Genomic DNA, 12,137 nt, shown 5'->3' with positions numbered 1-12,137 from the left:
GGTGGTGGCTTGATGGGGGGGACTTGTATAAATATCCAATATTGTAGTCAATAACAATGGAATTATTGTTTGCAAAAACATCACAGTTGTAGTCTAGCTTAGTCTTCCATACATTTCTCTTTAATCTGGATTTTTTCCTTTTTGCTGCCTGTACTTTCTCAGATTTTTGGGAACCTTAAAGCAACACGCCATCCAGGGTTCTATTCATGGCGAAGATGACCTTAATGTGGAACACCTCCAGCTGCTGCTGCTCCTTTTCCACAATCTGTCAGAGCGTGGTCGTCGATCAGTCCTCACCTTAGTCACACAGGCCATTACAGAGGTGGCACAGAGCAGAGACTCCCAGCTGAAAGCTGTGCCCCTCAATTTGGCCCGCCTGTTGCTGGTTTTTGACTACCTGCTGCGCCACTACTCCAAGGCTCCTTTATATCTTTTTGAACAGGTTAATGCTTTATTTCAAATTGTTATTTATATGGTAAATTGAACAATAAAGCTTTTTCTTTTTTCTTTTCTTTGTTACTTGATTTCCATTCATTAGGTAAAATATTGTCCTGCAAGTGCATTAATCTGGTTTCAGAGTAACATATAAGATGTCATTATGATTGTAATATAAGGCTAGTTTAGTATAAAAACATACCAAGTCCTATACCTAGTAAATTTTTGCTAAACATTCTAATAACACAGTATTGTGTTTGGGACTTGATAACAGTGTTTACTCTGTGTGCTATAAATAGGTGCAGTATAACCTTCTTACCCCACCATCTACTGGGGCAAGTTCTGTTCAGGAAGGTGGAAAACGCAGCAACGTCCCACTTTACTATGGATTCAAAGAGGTGGAGGAGAACTGGGCTAAACACTGTTCGACAGGTAAACCCAAATAATTTTTTTAACTAAATTTTAGTTTAATCTGTTTGTAGTATATGAAAATTTAATTTTATCTTTGATTAAATGCATACTGTTTTAGATTCGAATGTCCAGCCCAAGTTCTACTGCGTTCTGTCTCCTGAGGTGTCTGAAGATGATATCAGCAGACTAGATAGCAAGGTGAGGCATGGAATCTGTTTTATGTGGTCTTAAATTAATTTTTGACAATACAGTTTAAATGTGTCTTAAAACATGCTTTTTATTTTATTTTTTGTATGTAAATACTAGGGGTGCAACAGTACTCGGATCGGTATTGAACCGTTCGATACAGTGCTTTCGGTTCAGTACGCATATGTATTGAACAATACAAAATTTTTTATTTATTTTATCAACTTTTCTTCTGACGATGCTGTCTGTGTTGAGAGCTCAGTGAATCTGCGTTCGACTACTCCGCCTAGGCTGCACTGTCGAGCGCAGATCCACTGAGCGCAGCGAAAGCTAGTGAGACAGAAGTTAAGCTCGTTGCAACATGGCAACTGCCTCAACGCTAGCCGAAATTGAACCTCCTCCACCCTCATTCAGATCTGGCGTTTGGAACTATTTTGGTTTTCATGTGAAGTATGACCCTGATGGTAAGCGCGTCATGGACAAAAGTAAAACAGTATGTTGGATGTGCCACGCAATGCTCAATTACATTGGTGGGAACTAGTGCATTAGTGCAGTTACCTCGTTAACGTGTTGACGCCGTCCAGCCCCACACACGGGGCGATCCGCAGTAACTCGTTAACGGAGATTTGCCGCGTTATGGCGTTAATGTCATTTTAACGAGATTAACGCTGACAGCACTAGTGGGAACACAACGAATATGACTGCACATTTGCGCCGACATCATCCTAGTGCAAAGACAAGTGGAAGCAGACAAAAACAACAAGCAGCATGCTACAAACTTTACCCGAGTCATTTAGACAGCCGTTAGCACATGATTCTCCTTATGGGGCCCTGATATGTTTAATATGCTGCTGAGAATATAGCCCAGAGGAAGCGTATAGTATAGCTTTTAATTTGGAAAGAGCCATTTCTCTGTAATAAACTCTCTTTTCCAAAGATGAGTGATTTCTCGATCAGATAGATTTATTTTTTTTAATTATTTTGTTGTTTCTGCAACATTACATTTAAAAACTGTACTTTTGAGTTAAAATATATATTTATAATTTTAATAAATGACAAATTAAAAAGGCATGAACCTCAAACCGTGACACCAATGTATCGAATCAAACCGAACCGTGAATTTTGTGTATCGTTGCACCCCTAGTAAATACCAGCATTTCTGTTTTTATCACAATATTTTATCACAATATTAAAATTATTGCCATGCCTAACCGTTAAACATGTCCTCATAGGTCTTTCCAAAGCTTTTTAATGGAGCAGTGAAATATGATGAGCTGTATGTATGGCTCATCTCACTCCTGGCTGCAGGCTCTCAGTTTGACACAGCAAGAAGACAAGAGAACAAGTCCATCACACCTATGGTGAGAGCACCAAATGAAGAAATAGAACAGCTGAAATAAGCCCACTGAGCATATGGCTTTAGTGGTTTATCTAAAAGGCATTAAACACCCGCGTGCTGCAGGGCTTGTGTTTTGGTGCGTCTTTCTGGTTAACTTAGAAATTGATCTGCAAACAGAAACGTGATATAAAAACCCTTTCTATAATGATGCAGTCCTTTTTCTAATTGTTCACTGCTACTGTTGACTTCAGTGACTGGTTTAGTTGGTTCAGGTGATAGAGAAAATGCATATTACATTTTTGAAAATAGACCAATAAGAATAAAACAAAATAAACAAGAATAAGCCACATTGGAAATGTTTATCTGCAATTCTAGAGACAAATAAAATGATAAACACATGCTAACAATATTGGCCAAAAACAAAGTGAATATCATCACTGCAGTAAGGCAGGACCTATAATAAATGTTATTCTAAACTGCTATATTGTTGTGCAAGTAATTTGAAGAGCTGAGCTTCAGTTTCTGAAACATTAGAGACTTGTATACATAATGATACTAGCTTAATGGCAGCAAACTGTTGGGCCCCATACAGGAGGCCTGCTCCCTTCAGTACTACTTCCTGATACTGTGGAGGATCCTTGGCGTTTTACCACCTTCCAAAGGCTTCATGGAGCAGCTAAAGACTGGCTGCAGTGACCCCAGTGAGAGCGACATCCTACACACACTGCGATGGTCATCACGTCTCCGCGTAGCTACGTATGTAAACTGGATCAAGGTCAGTTGATGCTTGAAAGTCCTACAAATGTATTATCAGTGTGATGAGTTTGTTGTTGTTGGTCAAACCTTAGAATGATGTACTTGATTAATTCATAGGGGGGGTTGTCTGGAAATTGTTTGCTTTTTCAGAAAAATTTATATTTTGTATTATTTCTGCAATTTCAAGTCTTTGATGGGTGTTTTTTGGGTGTCATCACTCACAGGAACACTTGGTAAAGCAAGGAATGAAAACAGACCAAGCTGCTTCTCTGGTTGAAGTGACCGCTGCTAAATGCAGCACTGTGAAATACGATGTGGAGCTAGCAGAAGAGTACATTGCCAGACAGGTAATGGTTAGGACAGATACATTAGTAACTTGTGTTGGTGGTGTTCAGAGTTTTGAAATCAATTGACACCTCTTGACAACTTTATTTTGTTGCAGATTTCCACATTCTCAAGTGTAGACCCACATGTCATCCTACCACTTCATCAGTTGCCCTCTCTACAAGCCATCTATACGCTGGATGCAGTCATCTCTAAAATTCAGGTTTCTTTAGATGAGCATTTGTCGAAGGTTGCCATTGAGGCTGACACCCACAAATCCTCTGAGATCGCAAAAAATCTGCTGCCTGCCACACTACAGCTCACTGACATTTACTCAGCTTTCACAAGGTGAGAGGGTAATGTTGTTATAAGCTCTTGTTATATCTAGTAGACTGGAATGCAATAATGTGATTGAAATGCTTGATAGATCACATGATCATGTGGCCAATCACATGGCCAGTTCTTCGGTTACAGATACACTCAAAATATTGACAAAATCCAGAGGTCATAGCTTTGGTGACTTAAGTTACATTTAAATTATTTCTATTATTATTATTATTTATTTATTTTTAATTCCACCATATTCGTCAAAGCCAACATTTTGCAAAGCACATCTACTACATGCACGCTACATAATTCTAGTATCCATATATCTGTTACTTTATATATCTTTTACAGTTTATCAGTATTCTAACACCACTGGCATGTGGATATTTAAATGCTGAATTTATTTAGAATTTACTGTAATTGCTAATGTAAGCTGTTTTTAAAGTTTAGTTTTAGTGAAAGCTTTAGTAAAAAAAACAAAAAAAAAAAAAAAAACCTCCGTTACCTTCAGAATGCATGCGTGCTTCAATTTAAGGAATACAACTTAAGGAACCTTAAATATTCCTTCTTTAATTTATATATCATAACATGTTTTTAAATATTTCTAAATCCTTTGATAGTTTTTCTAATTATTTGTTTAGATTTGGAATGTAGCCCACTTCATGGCTAAGAAATAAGACTTGTGGATGATGTTCTTTATGACAACTCATCCTGATCTAATCATTAAACGAAACTTGTCTTGAACAGATCTTACCTATTAATGAACATCCCAGAGGAAGGGGAGAACAAACTGACCGATGCCAAGCTCCAAGGTTATGCTGCAGTTCTGGCCATAGGTTCCACCCGATGCAAGGCCAACATACTTGGTATCCCAATGAAATACTGAAAAATAATATTTTACAATTCAGTGAATATGATTACTTTAATAGCTTTTATGCAGTGGTCTAACAAGACTTTAAATTTCTACAGGTCATAATATTATGCAGAACTTGCCAACAGCTGTGCAGACAGTTTGTGAGTCTTGGAATGGTGTCCACACCACTGAATTTCCCAACATTGGCTCATGGGTATGTGGTTAAAGTTGGAAATTATTAAAACATTTGTTACACATGGCATAATTTTAAAAAACATTGAAGACTTGGCTTTTGCCTGTATTTTCCCACCCTACATGGCATTTCAGATTTCAGTTATTTAGAAAAAAAATCTCTCTCTCTCTCTCTCTCTCTCTATCTATCTATCTATCTATATATATATATATATATATATATATATATATATATATATATATATATGTATGTGTGTATATGGACACACCATAAATAATAAAACTGGTGGTATCTTCTCAGCGCAATGCATTTGCAAACGATACCATTCCATCAGAGAGCTACATCAGTGCCATCCAAGCAGCTCACCTGGGCACACTGAGTTGTCAGTCCTTGCCTCTGGCCTCTTCTCTTAAACACATCCTTCTCTCACTGGTTCGCCTGATTGGAGACCTCATCGTGTAAGTTAAAAAACGTCTACTGATAAACTCTTTTGCATGCATAGATTTTACTCACGAAAAACCTGTTATTGTCTTGTGAATAATGCTGCATTATTGTCTCTTCAGTACTGAGGAGCTGAACCCCTCACAGGTTGTGAGCACCCTGCTGCCTCTGCTCTTGGAGAGCAGCACGGAGAGTGTAGCTGAGATCAGCACCACTTCACTGGAGCGCATCCTTGGCCCATCAGAGTCTGAGGCCTTTCTAGCCCGCATCTACGAGCGTTTGGTGACCGGATGTTACAACATCATTGCCAATCACTCAGATCCCAACAGGTATTTTTAATATGTATCAGATTTCATTAACCTTTAATGAACCATGTTAAATATTAAAATTCAATCAAAACATTACTTTTTATGCTTTTTTGTTTGTTTGTTTTGTGGGCTGCTCTTCAACATTTATATATCCCATTATTTTTTTTTATTTATATTTCTTAGTGGTTTGGATGAGTCCATCCTTGAGGAATGCCTTCAGTACCTTGAAAAACAACTTGAAAGCAGTCAGGTCCGAAAGGCAATGGAAGAATTCTTTTCATTCAGGTATTGTCTCTGCTGATAACACAATCTGGCTTCTCATTCATTCAGTCACCTCACATATTTTGGGTTTCTTCTTTTTCAGTGGTGAGCTTGTCCAAATTATGATGGCAACGGCCAATGAAAACCTGTCTCCAAAGTTTTGTAACAGAGTGCTGAAATTCTTCACCAAGCTTTTCCAGCTCAGTAAGTCTGTAATAATTTTAAAACTATAATGTCCAAGTTTGGTTATATTCAAGCTTTTCAAGGCAGAGCTCTTTGAGCTAAAGCTGGAGTAGATCCCTCTAAGTTTCATCATGCATTTTTCTCCAGCGGAGAAGAACCCAAACCCAAGCCTGTTAGGCCTGTGTGGCTCTTTGGCCCAGCTGGCCTGTGTGGAGCCCTCTCGTCTGCAGTCCTGGCTGACACGTATGACTGCTACCCCACCAAAGGACTCAGAACAACTGGAAATTGTGCAAGAAAACAGACAGCTTCTGCAGCTGCTAACCACTCATATTGTGCGTGACAATAGCCAGGTGGGCGAAGGAGTGTGCACTGTACTCCTCAGCACACTTATTCCCATGGCAACAGACATGCTGGCCAATGGTGATGGAACAGGTTTTCCTGAGCTCATGGTCATCATGGCCACACTTGCCAGTGCGGGACAGGGTGCAGGCCACCTCCAGCTGCACAGGGCAGCTATAGACTGGCTGACTAGATGGTAAGAAATGAATTTTACAGGCATGGAGATCTAAGTTTCAGTCGCATCACTAAAGAAATCTAACGTGTGGAATTATATAGTTGCTACAGCCAAACTCGCTAGGAAAAATTGCTTGGTTTAAGCTCAATTTATACTTCTGCTATGAATCTATCCAGCAGCTATGACAGCAGCTACACCCTAGGCTGTGGCCTTATGTACACATCTCCAGATGTCTGATTGGTTTTCCTGCTGATTGCAATGTCATCTTCTTTTTGTAACTGTATTTTTTTTAATTATTTAAGCTCAAATCTGATCTTGTTCAATTTCCATTGGTAGGAGTATTCAAATAAATTTAGCTCAGTAGCACAGAAATCTGAGCCTCAAGTAGCATTTTGGCTGTGTTATTACATGTAACAGTGAAAGCTCTCTGTAGATTCAGTGTGGGAGTATAAATCTAGGTAGAAATTTAAATGGAGAACTTGTGACCTAAAAGCTTATCTTTTGTTTTGCAGCAAAAAGTATTTAACACAGAAGAATGTCGTGGAAAAAGTGAGCACAAACTTGTCTCATGGAAAGGTGGGTTTCTCACACACTGAAGTGCATTTTGGACATTTCCACAGAATGAGATTTTAATTACGCCACACTTGTTGTAGACCTATGATCAGCCTTGTTATTTGAGAATAATATCGTCACCTCTCTAAAGGTTAAAGACCTTACGTATTCTTTGTTTTGGGAGTGTATTGCAATCTGTGGACTTTCTCTGTGGAAAAAGAAAGGATGTCCTTCTTTGTTACATTTTATATTAAGAAAATGTAAAATCTCTTCAAGATTAAAATCAAGTGTAAATCATACTACTCTGATTTGATTACGAATTTACTACCACATAGTTGTACATCATGTCCTCTGGTTGTCTGTGTGCTTCTCATACCCCATATTGGACAGTCAGAATGAATGCTAATGAAACTGGCTTTAGGCAATTAAAGGAAAACACTGTAAAAGTACCAATTTGCCAAAGTATTTTTCTGTGATATATTACATTTTGAAAAATGGCCCAAAATGTGTCCCCTGCAGTTCAGATATTAACATATCTAAATATCAACTGATATGCACCTCTTCTTTGATTTCAGCATGCCAGCATGCTGGAATGCTCATGTCACATCATCTCCTATCTAGCTGATGTGATGAACGCTTTGCGTCAAAGCAGCGGTCAAGGCAACTCAGCAGTGCTGATGGAGGGAGAGGAAAAGGCCATGGAAGTAGACTCAGACTGGGTGGAGGAACTTGTAGTAGAGGAGGATGATTCCCAGGCAGAGGACTCTGTAAGAAGTTGTTCTTTTATTCTCATCCATCGGGCTGTATTTTCCAAATATGTGTCTGTCTCTGTGTGTATGGACTTACAGACATACATCAGTGCTGTTTTTGGGCTTAGTCTTTATCTCTGTCAGTTTGCTATATGAAACAATCCTTTTTAACATGTATGTCATTGTTTGACAGGATGAAGACTCGCTTTGCAACAAACTTTGCACTTTTACCATCACTCAGAAGGAATTCATGAACCAGCACTGGTAAAGAAAAGTTTGTTTATTGTGATTTTGTTCTAATCTTAAGTGCGGCCTTTGGTTCCAAATACATCCGCATTACACCTAAAAATGGATTTGTCATACAGTACACGTTTGATTATTTCATTTGTTGTTATTCATTTTTTACTAAGAATAAACAAAAAACAGAAACTCATACATTTAGTAGATTGCCTTTATGAATCAGAAAAGCTGATGGTGTTTCTCGAATCTGTGGAAACGGGAGGACTCCACACTGCTGAATTAAGATGGAAGACAAAATTGCATACATTTGTAACATTTGTAATGTAATTAGTGTTATGTACCTGGAAAAAATAACAGTGTGTTAGCAACATGTAATATTTTATATGTGAATTTTTATTTGTTTTTTGACTTACTGTGAATATTTAAGGATACAGAGGGCAGCTATAAAAGGTTAAAAATGCCTTAATTCATCTAGAGCCTCTGTGGTGTGTAAATCTAACCGGGCAGCAACATATTTAAAGCTTGTCTGAGCTGAGTTAATCTTTTGGAAAATAATCTCCTTGGTTAGCTCTGGATTATGGGTAATTTTTAATTAATTTATCTTGCAAGATTTAGGTGGTAGCATGATCAAATAGCCTTCTCTTGTGATATATCCATGTAGACATGTAGAAATACAGTGTCATTCTTTAGTTTCTCACATGATGTGATGTGCCATGCTATATATAGTATTGCCTATACTTTTCATTCTGCAGGTACCACTGTCACACCTGTAAGATGGTGGATGGGGTAGGTGTGTGCACAGTGTGCGCCAAGGTCTGTCACAAAGACCATGAGATCTCCTATGCCAAATATGGCTCTTTCTTCTGTGACTGCGGTGCCAAAGAGGATGGCAGCTGCCAGGTGAGACCGAATACCTCAGGTCATCATGGGAAGAGAACAACAGCGGTAACTTTAGCTTGCAAGTCATTCCCCCATTGACCTCCATCCAGTCATTTCATTTGATTAGGGTTATAGCTAGCCCACACATTTGGCCAGAAAATGAGCAAAATCATGTTAGTAATGTCTTTTTGTCAACTTTTTGTGTACTGAACAGGTCAGCTTCCCTAGTTAATCTTAAAGTCCGTGTAAAGAGATAATTCAGGGATTACTTTGTATAAATATAAAAGTCTTTGAACCATCTTTTACTGAATTTTGTAGGTGTCATATATATATATATTTTTTTTTTTTATCTGTGTGGTTTATAAAATATTTTTTATGATGTGACAAACATGTTTATAACCACTTTACACGGACTTTAACAATTTTTTTTTAAATTTTTTTATGTGCATGTGATGAGCAAGCCATCAATTACATCTTACCTTTAGTTTACGGCGTAATAAGTACGATAGGCTTTTAGCTTTTTTGTTTTGTTTTGTTAATGCGATGTTTTCCTCACTGTCAGTGTTGTGATAACATTTGCTCATAACAGTTTGGTTCACTTTTTTATAAATGTTTGTTCCACTTTTGCACTTATACGTATTATCGGTTGACATTTACAATGCATAAAGGGGAGCATAAAGAATCATTTAAGTATACATTTATGTTGATATCAACTTTCTCCACTTCTTATTTTGTGTGTTGCATCATTCACAGGCCCTGGTCAAACGCAGTCCCAGCAGCGGCATGGGCTCTACTCTTAAAGAGTCTTCAGCTTTCCAGAGTGAGCTGCGTATGCCTGAGAGTGCTATTCGCCACCAGAATTCCTCACCGTCTGACAAGGGCAAGGTCACCATCTGTGATGGCAAATCCAGTGATGAAGACAGACCTAAGAAGAGCAGCGTGTGCAAGAGCATCGAAGGCTGTCAAGAAGAGCTGCTAGCACAAGTGGTTAGAGAGAACATATTAATTTATTTTTATCTGTCATCTCCTAAAACCGTTAAGAGTTCTTTTATATGTGAAAAGATGTTGTGAGACTTATGTTTTTGCCCCTCTTTTATCATGCTAGATGGGGTCATCTACTGCTGCAGTCATACTGGAAATGCTCATGTTTCTCATGGAAGCTATCCAGACCAACTTCCAGCAAGCATCAGCAGTGGGAAGCAGCAGCCGGGCACAGCAAGCCCTCAATGAACTGCATACTCAGGACAAAATTGTGGAGATGACGGACCAGTTAATGGTATCATGACCCAAATAGATTGCCTGTTCCAGTAAAACACTTAATTCATTGATAAGTTATTAAAACTTAATTAAAATAGAATTCTATTATTTAGCTGCTGCATTTCAGTGTTAACGGCTACTTTTTCCCTTCAGGTCCCCACACTTGGCTCCCAGGAAGGAGCTTTTGAGAATGTGCGAATGAACTACAGCGGTGACCAGGGGCAAACTATACGCCAGCTCATCAGTGCACATGTCCTGCGCCGTGTTGCCATGTGTGTTCTGTCTTCCCCCCATGGACGGCGTCAGCACCTGGCAGTCAGCCATGAAAAGGGGAAGGTAAACTAAACAATTTAAGTTCCTTTGTCCAATTAGAAGGGCTTTCATTGAATTCTTATTTAAAATATATGCATTGTTATTGATTCAGACTTGTCTGTGAAACAGAGCATCATGACAAGGAAAAAAAATCTACACTCAAATGAATAATAGAATAAAAAACATTCCTCTTTCTATGTTATTATATGTTTTTGTGTTTTTTCTCTTTGACTTTTTTCTTTAAGTTTTCTTTAAGTTGTTTTATATGTCATCAAGATACTTTGCAAACTATGAAATAAGAACAGATAGGGAAATCTGTGTTTTCACTGTTAAAATGTCTCAACCTGACTTTTTCTCCATCTCCTATCTGACAGATAACAGTCCTTCAGCTGTCTACTCTCCTGAAACAAGCTGACTCAAGCAAAAGGAAGTTGACACTGACCCGTTTGGCTTCAGCCCCAGTACCATTCACTGTCCTTAGTCTCACAGGAAACCCCTGTAATGAAGATTACCTGGCTGTGTGTGGCCTTAAGGTCAGAAACGAGCTACAACTTGTAGAGTCAAATGAACAGTTGCTGTAGGAATTCATTAAATTTAACTATCTTGTTTTTTTTCCTTTCATCTCGTCCCAGGACTGCCATGTACTAACTTTCAGCAGCACAGGTTCTGTGTCTGACCACCTGGTGTTGCATCCACAACTGGCCACTGGCAACTTTATCATCAAAGCTATCTGGTTACCAGGCTCACAGACTGAACTTGCCATTATCACTGCTGACTTTGTCAAGGTATACATTAACATAATAAACATATTTTGTACTTAAAGCAACATAATTGATTTTGTTTCTACAATTTCTTTATGAAAGCAACCATAGATACTATACATATACCTTTCTGCCCTAGGAAAACAAAAGATTGCTTAATACTGCCTTTTAATGTTTGTTCCCTTTGGAAAACAGATCTATGACTTGTCAGTGGATGCCTTGAGTCCAATGTACTATTTCCTGCTCCCAAGTTCCAAGATTCGCGATGCCACATTCCTTTTCAATGAAGAGGGGAAGAACATTATTGTCATCATGTCATCAGCAGGTTACATGTACACCCAGGTCATGGATGAATCTAGCAGTGCTCAGCATGGCCCTTTTTATGTTACAAATGTATTGGAGATAACCCACGAAGACTTGAAGGTAACTAGGATTTGACATGAGTTGATGTTGTGACAAGGTTGCTGTCTTAATGGTCTCCAACAGGGGTGTCAAATGTACAACCTTCGGGCCACATTCGGCCCACAATACAATTATATCTGGCCTGCAAGGTATTTTCATACGTTAGTTATTAATGGCTCGTCGGCATGGGGGAGCTAAATCTTCAGCCCTGCTGAGAATCCATGCAAGCAGGGGTGGGACTTGATGATTGATATTTTGATGGGCACACCATGCGGCCAATCACATGCAAAGATAGACTGCGATCAAACCATTATGTGAAAAAAGGGGCAGAAGTTCCAAAAGCAGCAAGTTTTGTGGTGTGCCAAATCATGCCAGAGTACAAAAATGCTTAGCTATGTCTCTAATAAAACCTCTGTAACTTTGTGAAAAATAGAAATGTTTCTGTTTTTCACTT

General features: G+C 38.6%; 1 protein-coding gene across 12 annotated transcripts in view; it reads left to right on the top strand.

The window, feature by feature from the left end:
* The window catches only part of ubr4 (ubiquitin protein ligase E3 component n-recognin 4), a 52,385-nt gene that overhangs the window by 14,235 nt on the left and 26,013 nt on the right, over positions 1 to 12,137 (top strand). For 8 of the 12 annotated variants that reach the window (XM_084916139.1, XM_084916135.1, XM_084916142.1 and 5 more), the window contains 24 exons: positions 163 to 442; positions 735 to 867; positions 965 to 1,044; positions 2,265 to 2,393; positions 2,964 to 3,146; positions 3,352 to 3,474; positions 3,570 to 3,799; positions 4,526 to 4,644; positions 4,748 to 4,845; positions 5,125 to 5,282; positions 5,388 to 5,594; positions 5,757 to 5,858; positions 5,938 to 6,038; positions 6,165 to 6,552; positions 7,044 to 7,107; positions 7,659 to 7,850; positions 8,026 to 8,096; positions 8,825 to 9,017; positions 9,705 to 9,938; positions 10,057 to 10,227; positions 10,362 to 10,544; positions 10,895 to 11,053; positions 11,153 to 11,305; positions 11,477 to 11,704. In XM_084916139.1, coding sequence (XP_084772265.1) covers positions 163 to 442; positions 735 to 867; positions 965 to 1,044; positions 2,265 to 2,393; positions 2,964 to 3,146; positions 3,352 to 3,474; positions 3,570 to 3,799; positions 4,526 to 4,644; positions 4,748 to 4,845; positions 5,125 to 5,282; positions 5,388 to 5,594; positions 5,757 to 5,858; positions 5,938 to 6,038; positions 6,165 to 6,552; positions 7,044 to 7,107; positions 7,659 to 7,850; positions 8,026 to 8,096; positions 8,825 to 9,017; positions 9,705 to 9,938; positions 10,057 to 10,227; positions 10,362 to 10,544; positions 10,895 to 11,053; positions 11,153 to 11,305; positions 11,477 to 11,704 — 3,979 coding nt within the window. The remainder of the gene's footprint in view (positions 1 to 162; positions 443 to 734; positions 868 to 964; positions 1,045 to 2,264; positions 2,394 to 2,963; positions 3,147 to 3,351; positions 3,475 to 3,569; positions 3,800 to 4,525; positions 4,645 to 4,747; positions 4,846 to 5,124; positions 5,283 to 5,387; positions 5,595 to 5,756; positions 5,859 to 5,937; positions 6,039 to 6,164; positions 6,553 to 7,043; positions 7,108 to 7,658; positions 7,851 to 8,025; positions 8,097 to 8,824; positions 9,018 to 9,704; positions 9,939 to 10,056; positions 10,228 to 10,361; positions 10,545 to 10,894; positions 11,054 to 11,152; positions 11,306 to 11,476; positions 11,705 to 12,137) is intronic. The other 4 variants (XM_084916146.1, XM_084916144.1, XM_084916143.1 and 1 more) reach the window with 1 other exon arrangement.

The sequence above is a fragment of the Perissodus microlepis genome, chromosome 20, assembly GCF_051167445.1.
Source record: "Perissodus microlepis isolate ML-2025 ecotype Zambia chromosome 20, ASM5116744v1, whole genome shotgun sequence".
In the NCBI taxonomy this organism is placed as follows: domain Eukaryota; kingdom Metazoa; phylum Chordata; class Actinopteri; order Cichliformes; family Cichlidae; genus Perissodus; species Perissodus microlepis.
This window is presented reverse-complemented; position numbering and strand designations above follow the sequence as displayed.